This window comes from Volvox carteri (assembly GCF_000143455.1).
Source record: "Volvox carteri f. nagariensis unplaced genomic scaffold VOLCAscaffold_21, whole genome shotgun sequence".
NCBI classification, from domain to species: Eukaryota; Viridiplantae; Chlorophyta; class Chlorophyceae; order Chlamydomonadales; family Volvocaceae; genus Volvox; species Volvox carteri.
Genome location: NW_003307564.1, coordinates 322,893 through 336,339, shown reverse-complemented (window position 1 = coordinate 336,339; position 13,447 = coordinate 322,893). Strand labels below are relative to the sequence as shown.

General features: G+C 56.0%; 3 protein-coding genes across 3 annotated transcripts in view; 1 reads left to right on the top strand and 2 right to left on the bottom strand.

Annotated features, from left to right (window-relative positions):
* The window catches only part of VOLCADRAFT_91426 (uncharacterized protein), a gene marked incomplete at both ends in the record, with an annotated part of 7,292 nt that extends 2,627 nt beyond the window's left edge, over window positions 1–4,665 (bottom strand). The window contains 6 exons of the mRNA XM_002950893.1: window positions 75–144; window positions 391–2,682; window positions 2,930–3,034; window positions 3,528–3,598; window positions 3,861–4,271; window positions 4,359–4,665. Coding sequence (XP_002950939.1) covers window positions 75–144; window positions 391–2,682; window positions 2,930–3,034; window positions 3,528–3,598; window positions 3,861–4,271; window positions 4,359–4,665 — 3,256 coding nt within the window. The remainder of the gene's footprint in view (window positions 1–74; window positions 145–390; window positions 2,683–2,929; window positions 3,035–3,527; window positions 3,599–3,860; window positions 4,272–4,358) is intronic.
* Window positions 4,666–5,988: 1,323 nt separating this feature from the next.
* Window positions 5,989–9,428, top strand: VOLCADRAFT_91425 (uncharacterized protein; the record flags this gene model as incomplete). The annotated part of the gene is made up of 6 exons (XM_002950991.1): window positions 5,989–6,034; window positions 7,225–7,293; window positions 7,525–7,583; window positions 8,357–8,427; window positions 8,693–8,831; window positions 9,324–9,428. The coding sequence occupies 6 exons, from the start codon at window positions 5,989–5,991 to the stop codon at window positions 9,426–9,428; spliced, it is 489 nt and encodes a 162-aa protein (XP_002951037.1).
* A 551-nt stretch (window positions 9,429–9,979) lies between these two features.
* VOLCADRAFT_61017 (uncharacterized protein) lies at window positions 9,980–13,219 on the bottom strand (the record flags this gene model as incomplete). Its single annotated transcript, XM_002950892.1, has 4 exons — window positions 9,980–10,117; window positions 10,581–10,706; window positions 11,665–11,805; window positions 12,320–13,219. 4 exons carry the CDS (start codon window positions 13,217–13,219, stop codon window positions 9,980–9,982), a joined length of 1,305 nt encoding a protein of 434 aa, XP_002950938.1.
* Window positions 13,220–13,447: the final 228 nt, after the last annotated feature.

Here is a 13,447-nt window from a genome sequence, read left to right as displayed (position 1 = left end):
GGGGGCAGCGGCGGCGGCGGGCTGGCGGGCCAGGGCCGTCGTCCTAAGGCACGCTGTGCCGCTGTCAGGCTCACCGCTACTGCCGCCGCCGCCGCCGCCGGCCGATGCGTCGCATGGCTCCTGTTGCAGCAGCGGATGCTGCTGCTGCAGGCGGTGCAGTGAGGCGTTCCCGAAGCCATGCCATGGCCCTGCAGCGCCGCCGCCAGTGGCGCCAGCGGTGGCGCCAGCGGGTGGGGACTGTAGTGCTAGTGGCGGCAGCGGCGCCGCCGGCGCGGCAGTGGCGGCGGCGGCGACAGTTGTAGCAGTGGCGGCGGAAGGTCGTGGGCCGGCGGGTACAGCTGCCCATGCTGGAGATAATGTTGGTAGCGCGGCCGAAGCATGGATAGGAACCGTCGCCGCCAGCGCCGCCGCTGATGCTGGCGCCGTCGCCGCTGAGGTACTGCACAGCTGTCGCGGTTGCTGGCGGTGCAGCGGCGGCGGCGTCACTGCTGGGCTGGCTCGTGCGGCGAAAGGCGCTTGCGCCGCCGCCAAGTGTCTGGACAGTTCGGCACCTGCCGTACCAGGCGCGGCCATCGCCGTCGCCGCCGCCGCCGCCGCCGCCAAGGCAGACGCATCCGTACCGGCAGCCGGCACCGGTAAAGGACCGTCTATCGACGTCGCCCAACATCCATTCTCCTGTGGTGGAGCGATTCCATCCCCGCCATCGCCGCCGCCGCCGCCGCCACCGCCGCCAGTGCTTGCGATTGCCGCTTCAATCGGAGCCGCCGCCGCCGCCGCGGCCCCCGGAGATGTCCTGCCCAGCGCCATGGCGGGAGGACCAGTCTCGGGGCGTCCCCTGCCTGCAGCTGCCTTCACGACCGCTGCAGCCGCAACCGCCACTTCCTCGGCCGGCGGCGGCGGCGGCGACGACTGCGCTGCCGTACTTTGTAGTCCGGACGTCAGGAGCTCGGCAACAGTTTCAAGTACGCCGCGCAGCTGCGCTGTGCCAGCATCCTCCGTACCAGATGCCGTACCCATCTGTCGTGCATGCGGCATTTGTACGTCCTGTTGGTGCTGGTGAAGACGGAATCGATGCGGCGATAGCGCTGATATAATCGCGAGGCGGCTGGCCGAGGATAGCTCCAGGGTGGGCATTGTTGATTGTCGAAGGGCAGGGTTAGATGCAATTGCCAACTGAAGCAACTCCCCAACCGTCAAGTTAACCGTAAGCTCTAACCGTCTTCCGTACAACGGCAAGATCTCATTAGTCAGAACAGGCAAGCCGGGTGGCGAGATGACAGCCGCCGCAGGTACATGTCCACAAAGCGAGCTCAATAAGGCCCCCGGGGCCGAATGCGCTGGTGGCTGACCCACGGGTCTGCGCTCCGTGCGTTGCTCAAGCCGTGCACCGGCGCCGTACAGTGACGGCAGCGGCGGCGGCACCGATGATGTACGTTTACGCGCCGCCGTGCATGAGGTCTGCTCCCACGGCCGATCGGCAGTCAATGTACGGATAACTCCATCCTCGTCCGAGACGGAATACGACGACGGCTCAGGGTTGCAGTACGCCTGCACCGCTACCGTCGCCGCCGTCGCCGCGACGCTACTCGGAGGCTGTACTACAGCTGCTGGCGGAATGGCAACACAGCCATTGCCCAACACGCTATCCGTCGGCGCCCGCCACGTCGCCCGCGAAACGACGACTGAGGTACACGGGCTAATCAACGAAATGAAGGGTGCAGGGGCGCTGCGGAGAGGCGGCGGCGGCGGTGGCGCTGGCGGAGGCTCCGCTGGCGTTATCGTATGCCGCTCATGACGCCGTCCCGCATGCCGCTCCACCCGCACAAGCTCCGCCTCCGCCGCCGCCGCCAGTGCCTCCAGGCCGTTCGACGGTACGATAAAGTCATCACCGTCAGGCCAGCGTGCCGTCGTCCCGCCGTGCCGCTGCCGCTGCCGCGACGACGCCGGTGCACGCTGCTGCGCTGTGCCGCCGCCGCCGGGTCGCACACCATTGTCGTGTCGCAGCTGATGGTGATGTTTTAGATAGTTTCGATGGTTTAGAAGGTTTGAACTCTGCTGCTGTTGCTGTTGCTGTTGCTGTTGCTGTTGTTGTTGCTGCTGGCCGCTCAAAGGCGGCTCCTGGCTGCCATCGTTACCCTCCTCCCCCCCCGATGCATTGCAAAGATTGGCGCGACCTGCGCCGCCACCGCCACAGCCTCCTTGCTCGTCCTCTTCCGTACTGACGTCAACGCCGCCATCGCTGCCGTACCGTAAATACGACGTCGTATTCCCCCGTAGTGGCCAACCTCGTCGTACTCCTGAGCCACGGCGGCGGTGACCGTCCTGACGCGCTTCGGCCACTTTAGGCGCCTGCTCGTGCTGCTGCTGCTGCTGCTGGTGTAGCGACGACATCCGTGCTACTGCACTTGCTACTGCGGTCCCGTTGCCGCCGCCATCACTGCCGTACAGCCATTGTCCGCCGCTGGCGCGCTTTGCCCCATGGAATCTTTGGCTTAGCGGCCGCTGGGTTGTCGTCGCTCCGACGGCGGCGGCGGCAGTGCCGATGGCGGGAGCCGTCAGCGTTGCCGCCGCCGCCGCCGTCACTGTAGCGGCGGCGGCAGCCCCCAATGGCGACAAACCCCCCAGTAGTGCGGCGTGCTCGCGGGCGCTCAACAAACTGATAAACCGGCGACCATCCGGTGACTGTCGTACATTCCATTCACACGCGTCGTACGTTTATATTTAGTGAAGTACGACAGAGGGGGGAAGCCGGAAGGGGTTCAGTGGACCTCAACAGCTTTGGAAGTGGCAGTGAGCACGAGTGAACAGAATGCTCTAAGTGCTTGAGGATGGGGAATGTACGAGTTTAGCTTCAGTCAACACATTATGAAAACCCTAAAACCGGAAGGCACGACTACCCGGTCTGACGTTGGGTTTATATTTAGCTTACTTCGTAGTCGGCTTCTCGGGGCCGACACAGAGGCCGAGGGTCCCTAGGTTCCAAGACGCAGCAGGCAAGATGGATCTGGATCTGGATCTGGCTCGCTCGCTGGGCCTTTGGCCGCGGAACAGGATCATCCACCGATATCTATCCTTCCACGAATATCTATCCTTCCACAAATATCTATCCTTCCACGAATATCTATCCTTCCACGAATATCTAAATCACTCGTACAGCGTCTGGGCTCCTCCTAACCGGAGGTCCGCACCCACCTATTAATTTGGTGCTCTGTTCGGATTCCCCTTCCACTGCTACATTGCGCTCATTCATTCATTCGTTCACTAATTCATCAAATCAATCATTTACAAGGTGTTTCCTAATGGGAAATTTAGCTGCGGGGGTAGGCATGAAATCACTTATACAACCCTTTAATTTCGACCCAGATCTATATATTGTATAAAAATATACAACTGACCCAGATCGTATATCGCAAACCCAAATTGGGTGAGGTCGACCCAAATCAGATCCACGAAGAAGCTGCAGATCAGATCCAGATCCAGATCCACAGATCGTCAATCGGGCGGCCAAGCACCGAACAATTACCCACCTGGTAACGGAAATCCTTGCGGCGCCCCGCCTCCTTGCCCCCCGCGCGGATCTTCCACCAGCAGCGCCAACCTGTAAGTGGTTGTGCGCGGTTTCCGTTACAACCGGCAGTTAGTTAATTAGTTAGCTAGTATTGGGTCAAGTGGGTATGACAGTTGGTAGTTAGACAGGCAAACGTCCGAGCAATGGAGAACAGTTCATACCGGAGACCGAAAGTGTTTTAAAGCCCATTCGCCGGTCACTTTTTGCGCATCATGCCATGCCGTATTGCCGTACAGTACCTCAATTCAAAAGGATATGAAAATACCAAATCCTTGTTATGTCGTACTCGTACCTTCCGGCAAGCCCATCTCTCCAGGATTTACAAAATGAGTCACAGGGCCCGCGGCTTCACCATCCTCCAATGCAGCGCCGGCGGCAGCAGCGGCGGCGACGTCGCCGCCGCGGACTGATGTCAGTCTGGACTTACTGCCCCCACCAACGGCGCCGGCGCCGCCATTAGCGGACCCAGACAATCGCCGCTGAAAGCCGTTCACCGAGTCGTCATGTAATGTACGGCGCTTACGAGCCGGCCATAGCAACGGCCGCGGCTGTGCTGTGCGCAGCATCCCCGGCAGCGGCGCGTCGTGGGTGGTACCGTCGGTTGCACTTCCAGCAGCGGCCGCAGCGGCGGCGGAGCTTCCGCAATCGCCGCCATTCTCCCAATCCACGGAGTCTGTTGCATCCGAAGAGTAAGCTGCATCGTCTGTACGGCAATGATGGTTTTGGTTGACATGGGAGGTGGGGGCCGGGGCAATCACTGCTGCCGCCGCCGTCGCCGCCGCTGCCGCACCATCCGATGGGGCAAGCGGCGGCGGGTGCGGCCCAGAAGCAGCGGGAGCCCCTTCCGGGTCTTTGTACGGCTCCTGCGCCTCTACCTTTGCCTTGTGCTCATAAGCAGCGCCGGCGGCGGCGGCGGTGGCGGCTGCGCCTGAAGGGGCTGCCTCCTCCGCCGACGGCTCGTCCTTCCATCCCGTGACAAGCGCGTACGGCAACTTGGTCCCCAGGACAGCATCCGTCAGCCTGCCGTACTCGGACTGGCTCGCCTGACGCCTACACCAGCTACTGTCACCACCAGGATGGCGATTGCATTCTTCCATACGCCGTACGGTGTACGGCGTAGGGACCGTACGCCGTACAATGCGCCGACCAGGGCCTCTTAGGTGCTACTGCAAATCCGGCACACCGTACTGTAGAGCCTCAGTCCATAAGTCCTCAGCCCATATAAGCTAGAGAAGAAAGTCAAGTCGTTAAGGGAGAGGCGAGGTCCCAAGTTGGTGTTAATCTCCCAGGACCTGTACTTCTGATCTGAGGGCGGATTCAGGCTCCTGGCTCCGCTCCCTGTAGGATTACAGTGTTGTGTATTCCAGGAGACGGCCTGTTGATAAACCTTGTAAGGAATTTCTTTTCTTATGAAAAAATTTGACCTGCGTGACCTTGTTGACGCAGACCCAGAAAGCTTTACGGTGCACGGCCTATGGCTGCGTGGAGAAACAGGAGAAAGGGCGATACAAGGCATGTTAGGGCAAGGATGGGAACCATTTGAGTTGTGAGCATGATACGCACCAAGCAGGTTTGACAAGGAAAATTGCTGACTTGGGAGCCCGCGAGCGCTCTGAGCGCCCTTAACGCTTAAGCAGCGTTGACCTTACGATGGTTGGGGCGATGGCGTGTACCTTCTCCGACAGTTTGACGCAAGAAGTTTCGCATGAGTGATTACATCATGTTAAAATGGTGACTACAAAGGTCTGCCAGGCAAAAGGACAGCCATCAACACGCGCGACGGTTGGTGCATGCAGGTCCACATCGTGCAGACTTGCAGTCCGAAACTAATATGCACCCGTATGCATTTCAGACGTTTATGTTGGATACACGCAAACGAAGCATAAGCATATGGACTAAAAATTGGGCGTTTGCTGCCGTGGAGGATGGAGCCATACAAGAGCACGGCATGCAGCACGTACCAGCGTACTTGCGGTAAATATAATGGCCTTATGCAAATTAACCGGACATAGTTCAAGCGCCTACGCCAGAGGCGCTGCCTGGCGAAGTAGCACTGCACAGCACAAACCTTCCCATGGCTTAATTATGGCGGGGTGCTTACAAGCCAAACATACCGAAGCTAAGCTCGCGCTTGGTAGAGAAGCGAAGCTAGGGAAGGTTGTGTACTAGTGCAACGGAACAGTCAATTTACAGTGTCCGCTCGTCACAGCTAGGTTTTGGGTTTGGTCTGAAAGATGTAAACTGAATAAAACCATGCAAGTAATACCTCCATGCATTACCATGGGAAATCGTAAGTTGTTCAGAGGAGAGATGGTTGGAGTACGAGGATGCGGACACAACCCCAAATTGCTGGGCGCAAGGTGCAACTCTGCAAATTTTCCAGAGATAAATGAATTATTTTACCATGTGCAATTATAAATATGACTGGTGAGGATATGCGTATGCGCTGGATTCTCCTGTTGGAGGGTAAGACATGCATGTTTGCACGCTGCATGACCTCGGGACTGATATGCGGAACATCCACATTCTAAATATGAGGGACAATTCCGTGATTTATTACACCTTTATTACATGAAGCTTGCTCAACTGCTGGAACGTCGGAGGTTTTACCATGTACAGTTCACAGCCTTTCCATGGTGCTTTCGTTCACATGTAAGCTGTTCGTTTACATGTAATCTTGTACAAGATGTCGAATTCGCCCTACATGTATGTTTAAATAAAGCATTGCTCGTCCAGACTGGACCTAACGCCATCTCCGTAGCTACAGCTTTGCGCCATTCCCGGCGGACATACCTGACACCATTTTGTTTATCTTCCGCGGTGTGCCTATCGGCCTAGACAGCTAATAACTGCTTCCGGAACGGGTACCTTCTGTAAGTATATTGAATGCATAGTTGACGGCCTAGCTGATCACCTGTCCTAAATACGATGATTCTCGTCGTTTAGCATGATGCCGAAGACTAGGACAGCTTGAGGTTCCAAGCATCGCGTCCCCTACCAGGGATTCCCTGGTTGGAATACGCATCATACGCATCCGATGCGTATGACAGGAGTGCTTTATAAAGTTCCTATGCTTTAAGCGTTACATGAAATTAATAGCCGTTGAGGACCATTATAATCTTTGCTCGAAAATGCCCAGCCATCCGCCGCCGCCAGCTTCCACGGACAAGAACCGAAGAAGACGACAAAACGCGCCTTACAAACTCCAGGAAAGCAGAGAATGTTTGTGCCCCCTTCTGGCGTGAGCTCTGCCCCTCAAAAGCAAAACATGCTTCCCCCCGGTTCCCTTAGCACTAGGCCCAACGCACCTCGTCGCGCGCGTCCCGGATTCATCCGGCGGTTTCAAGGGACATCGCAAAGGGTTTGGACAACGCGAAGAGGTCCGCGCTAAGAATGCAGAACGCGCTTGCATTACTCGGGTATTACTGTGGTAGACAAGCATCTGACGAAAGGGTTGTCGCTGATTACAATGCTCAGCTGAACATGTCATATAGACACTTTATGGACCCTAAACACCCTATATGTCTAAGAGACGGGAAGTGCTCCTACCTAAAGGTTCTCCTGCCTGAAAGAGCACCTGACGGTGTTCGCGGGATGCCGCTTTTACCGCCGTTCAATTGTTACACAAAACAACAGGCACTACTGGTAACACACAGACCGATGTCCCTGGGAAATCCCGGGTTCGAGACCTGTGAGGGTCGAAAACACTTCCGATTGGCTGGAAGGTGAGAGTGCCATTGGTCGATGGAAGGTGGTGACCTGGGGTAAAGTAGAACTGCGAGCTCTTCAAGAATGGATTTGGGCCGCCGTCGATCCGGCAGATTCCGTTGGATGCTGGTGGCGGGTGTTGACTAGGGTGACTGTATGCGAGTGGCCCGAAATACCGGGGAAGGCAGGGTTTCGCCAGGTAGCGGCCACGAAGGGTAAACCCTAACATATGAACCCCCCGGTCCCAGATCAACACCAGCGCAACGGTGAACATTTAATTCGCACGGCGATTATCACGCGCGGGACGGTGCATGATGAGTACGTGTTGAGAGCGTTGGGAGCGACAGGAAAACGTCCTTGAGAGACTTCCCAAGGTGACTTTGAGAGATGACTTGAATTGCGATATGTCTTTGGTATGCTTTTACCTTTTTACCTGGCTCGTGGATCACCGTAACTCTCCATCGAGCGGTACTGAAGCGAGAAGGCGAACAGTTCCTCATGCAGCTTACTACCACGCGGGGCACATCAGCGGGGGAACATTTCCGTACAGCATTCGTACAATCCGACTTACTGAAGCAAGACTCTACCGCGACCATCCAGCGACGACGAGCACCTAAAATTGATAGATAGAATACGTGAAAAAATGCCTTCTTTTTTCCAATCTAGATGGAATACAGGCGCAGCAATTCCGCGATTACTGTTTGAAAGGATCGCGCTACTCAGCATCTGCACAAACCTTACACTACACATCCAAACGTTGCAACAACAACGTACAACAACAACAGAAAACTCACGCTGTGTCATCGGGCCCGTCTAAAACCCTACTCTTGCTGCCTGTGGCTCCGAGACCAAACGCAGCACACTAACACTTGTACATTTCATACAATTCTCAAGGCATTTCAGCCGTGAGATATTCCTTCTGCCCCCTTCACTCCTGACTCGTAGCTGTCGTCCGTTCCCAAAATCCCCTGCCATCTCCAAACCCTAAAACCGCTCAAGGAATACTTAATGAGAGTCTCAAGTTAAGCGAACAAACGCGCAACCAACAAAACAACCCAAAGCTGCCTCTCCCCCCCCCAGCAAAAAGATCCGCTTAGATCAGCGAACCTGAACCCAACCTGCCACCTCCGCCATTCCCATCTCACTTGCAGGTAGGTATTGGTATTGGTATTAACCCCCCAAGCTCCTTAAAATTATTCCTCATAAGGCCCAGACTCTCTGCACGGATCCCAAAACCCAAAAGGGGGGAAAAGGGTCTAAAACCCTAAATCACCGCCACGCTCCATGCGCCATCCCTTGGTTCGACACCCCGGTAACAGTCCCATGCCCAAAGATATAGCTCTTTCACCATGCGCCGTACGGCAACAAAACCCTAGCTCCGGAAGGCTCGAGGGGGCCCCCCTGGACACCGCCCAGGGCGGCCTCGCCACGTCAGCATCCGTACCATGTACAGTCGTACAACATGGGCGATGAGTCATACCACGGCAGATGTGTCGTACATTCATCATGCGGCGTGACACCACTTGGCCAACTTTCTCAAAATCCGTTTTCCCAGGTGGGAAAACAGTACGGAAGTGCAACGACCAACTGAACAATAACTAACCGAAGCATTTGTGGTGTGACGATAGGAGCTGCTGAGGCACTGTTGGTGATTGTGGTGGTTAAATGACGGTGCTGTTCGTGTTCGTGGTGTTGGTAGTGATGGTGATGGTGGTGACATGATGTGAGAAATCCTGAATGGAATGTACGGCCAGTTGCGGTCGACGACGACAACCGTAAGTTCGTTGGAAGCTTTCCCTTTTCCTCTGCACATGCGCATAACACGTCTGTATGTCTGTCTGTCTGTCGTGAAGACGAAAGGAAATACATCAACGTAAACCGACCAACTCCCAATTCCCAACTCCCGACCTAAATCCCCGGCTTCCCCAAGGCTGCACGCCAGCTGACTGACAGACTGACATCCTGACACACCACCACCACCACCACCACCATGACCATCACCACCATCACCACCACCACATCACGACCACCACTACCACCGCAACAGCACTTCAAGCCGTCCAGTCACACTCCAAGACACACCATTCCGCTATCCGCTCCAACGATCTCGCTGGGATCTGGAAACAGACACGAGCGAACACGCGCACGATGATGACGAGGAGGAGGACAAAAAGCTCCGTACCAGCCCCCTCCGCGACCCACGCCTTGACGGCCCCCCTCCGCGACCCCTTCACCACCATCCAAGTAGCCCGCGCCGCACGTCGATAAAACACAGTGAACTGCCACCCAAAGTAAATTCGGGCTCTGTTACTTCCCCCCCCCCAACCCCCCCATCCCCTACCCAGTGTGGGTGAGTGTTGCCAGGACGGTGAAAGCGCCGGGGAGGAAAATGTATGTGTGTGTGTGTTTTGTGGGGGGGAAGGGAGAGGGGCCAAGTCGAAGCGCGGGACTTTCCGACGGTGTACGGGATTCACCTGCGCCGTACGACTGCACTAGGAGGCTGTGTATAACCTTCAGCTGCCGATTGGATCCACTCCTTCCCCCCTCCCGGACTTGCCCGAATCCAATGGATCCATACCACCTCTCCCCCCCTCCACTTCCACCTCTCCCCCTCCTCCTCTTCCTTCCCCCCCTCCACTTCTAACTCCCGACCTCCTCCCCACCACCTCCACTTCTTCCTCCACCCCCACGCCCTATTTTTTTCTAAAAGAATGGATCCACCTTGCCCACCCCGATGGACTGAGCCACCTCCGGCGCCATCGGCACCAGTATTAGAATGGCCGCCAGCACCGCCGCCGCCGTGGCGGTTCGTTTGCCGTCCCCCAGGGGGGTCACATTGTCCTGCAGGTGGGGGGGTTAAGTGGGTTTTAAGGCAGGGTGGGGGTGAGTGGGAGAGTGGTAATGGATCGATCGGAATTATCGTACGGCGATGCAGAAGAGGAACCAAAAGGTCGATCAATTGTTGCCGTACCGGAGTTCAGTATATATACATATATATGTATGTATATGTATATATATACATACATATGAGCAGCAGAGGAATTGGGACATATATATACATACATACATATGGACAGCAGAGGAAGTGGGACAGCAAACGGAAATGAGAAGTAAAGCGTGTGTGTGCGTGTATGGGTCTGAAGTGTTGTGTGGGTTGCGTGTAAGCCGCGAGCAGACAAATTTACTTATTTATTTTAAAAAATAAATAAAATGCAGATCGGATGTGAGCGCGCTGGTGTCAGCACGTGATGCGCATATCATGTAGCATATTTTACATAGCGTATGTCATGTATCCTTGCCGTACCTTGATGTACTTCTCTGCCGTACGCTGGCAGATAATGACGTACAGTCCGAACGGCAGCGAAAGGCTTGATCCTAACAGCCCCAGGCCTAGTCCCACATAAGTGAAGAAGGAAGACAGCGCGAGCGCCTGATGAAAAAGCAAAACACAACAAGTCAGGAAAATTTGTTTTTTTCACGGGGGGGAGGAGGGGAGGGCGGAAAAGAGAGGGAGGGGAGAGAGAGGGAACGCAAGGCCGGGGGACCGGGTCGAAAGGGATGTCAGGTCTACACAAGATTGGAGTATCTATCCAACAATACCACCCAATTTTCCTTACAAATATATAAACAATTTTCATACGTTTTTTTATATTTTTACTTTATACAATTTTATACATTCTATACAAATTTCTAGAAAAAAGACACAAAGTGCGTTATGGTCCGCAACCCCTACGGAAAGACCTGGGGAATAAAAGTGCAATATTTTTTCCAATGTATGCAAAGTACTTGCGAGGTGCAGATATGTCGTACATGAAAGTACCTGAACTCTTTTTACCTAAATTCCAATGAAACCCAAAGTGCAACATCATCATCATCATCATAACATTATATCCACCACCATCATCATCATCATCCCCATCACCTGCCTCCATGGTGCCAATAAAACGTCTCTTCGCAAACCCTGAGTGGCGGGGCGAGCGTCAGCAGCACGCCCAAGCTTTCCGTACGGCAAAAAATTACGTTCGTACTACTTCGCGGTGTCTTCCTTTTCTTTCACCCATTATTGGAAAAACTCTAAAACCCAGCAGAGAGCTCAGCAGAGCGAGTTTCACCTACCCCCCACCCCCATGTCAGTGGTTCGTTGTGGCTCCCCTAGGAGCAGCAGCAGCAGCAGCAGCAGCCCGAAGATGCAGCACTTTAGTTCTGGTTTTCACTACCACTCACCTTGCATAAGAACGACTCCCCTTTTACCCCTTCTCCCCCCCACACCCAACCCCCCAGTAGCCCTCTTCCCACCCCCACCCCCACCTCCACCCCCCCTACCCCCACCTCCACCTCCACCCCCCCTACCACCCACCCCCACCTCCACCCCCACCTCTACCCCCCACCTGTCTTCCGTACGCGGCCTGCACCATGCGCCCCCCGTCCAGGGAGCCCACCGGCAGCAGGTTGAGGGCGGTTGTGACCAGGCCGCACCAGCCGGCGATCACCAGTGGGCTGATCAGAACCTCCTCGGTTCCCGCGGTGATCTGTGTGTTGGGGGGAGGGGGGAGGGGGGTTTGGAAGACGAACCACGTGAACGAGTGAAGCTGCTGCCAGGGCAAGAGTGTACCAGACGGGGGGGGGCCGGACCAGGGAAGGCGGGTGGAGGTAGAGAGGTGGAGGTGGAGGGGGGAGGGCGGGGGAACACGTGCAAGGAAAACACGGAATCATCTGCCACCGTCCGCGGTCCTTTTGAGGGGATGTGAAGACTTAGGGTTATAACCATGTGAACGAGTGAGTGAAGCTGGTGCCAAGAAGGATAGACTTAGGATACACCCAACAGAAGTATGAATGAAGTTAAGTCAGAGGTGGGGTTGGGAGGGGGGTCGGGAGAGGAGATGCAGGTGAAGATCGAACACCTACAGACGTCATACTCGGCTCACAAATATACACACAAACACAAACAAATATAAACAAATACAAAAAACACAAAAAACGAGCACACATACACACTCATGTCCTAACCGACCCGCCGACCCACCGACCCGCCGGCCCCTGTACCTGGTCTCCAAGCACCGCCTTCACAACGGTACCCAGCAGCAAGCTGGACTGGAACAGCGCTGTGGGCACCGGGATGAGCAGCTCCTTCGGCAGCAGGCCAGGGGAGGACTGCAGCAGCCCCAGAACCATCACCGCCATGGACGCGAGCGCGCTCGCCAACGGCCCCGCCGTCGCTACATCCCACAGTGCCGTACGGTCCTTCAAAAGTGACGTGAACGGCGTAATCGTGCCAAAGGACCCCAGCTGCAAGTTCGGGACAAAGTACGACGGGCCGAGCTTGACGTTGCGTACGGCAGCCGCGATGCGGTGCCCGATCTCGTGGGAGAAGTTGATTCCGAGGAGGGAGACGAAGATCGGTACGGCAGTGATGAAGTACGACGTTGGATCCCAATCTTCCAGACCCGGCGGCAGCGCGTCGGAGTTGAAGCTGTCGGCGTTGGCGAAGAACTCCAATGTCTCCCGTGGTAATTTGGTGATGTTCGCGACGAGGGAAAGCTGAAGACACGAAGCCACGAAGAGCATGAAGAGCACTACTGCGGCACCTTGACGCCAGGCGTTGGTTTGTGGCGGCTGAGCCTGAGCTGCGGGCACGATTTGAAACGCAACGCGAGGCCCGAAGGCTGCGGCCTTGCCAATTGGCTCTGCTTCCCCTGGAAGGAGCTCGTCCTCCACCATAATCACTTCGTACTTGCCCTCGCCAAAAAGCTCCGAAACCTTCGCGCAAACATGCGCAAAAACTTTTTCACGGGAGTCGCGGAGGTTGCCGCGGATGAGGATGCCGGATTTGTCCAGGTCCTGCAGAGGTAGCGTTTCGGTGACCCAGAAAGTTTGCGGCCCGAACGCCGCCTCGCGCAAGCGCTTCAGGTCATCCTTGTCGAGTATGTCGTTGCCCTTGCTCATGGCTTGGAGCAAAGTTTCAAATTCCTGACGTAGCTGCTGCTGCTGGGCTTCAACGTTTCCAGGCTTGCTGCTGCGCTGCGCGTCTGCCAGCTGGCGGGCCTTCTCTATTATCTTCTGGAATTGGTCCTCGCTGGCCGATCCGGCGCCGTTGCTGCTACTGGCTCCGTTACCGTTACTGCTGGTGCTTGCTGGGCTGGACATCGTGGTGCGTGGCACATCTGCGGAGGA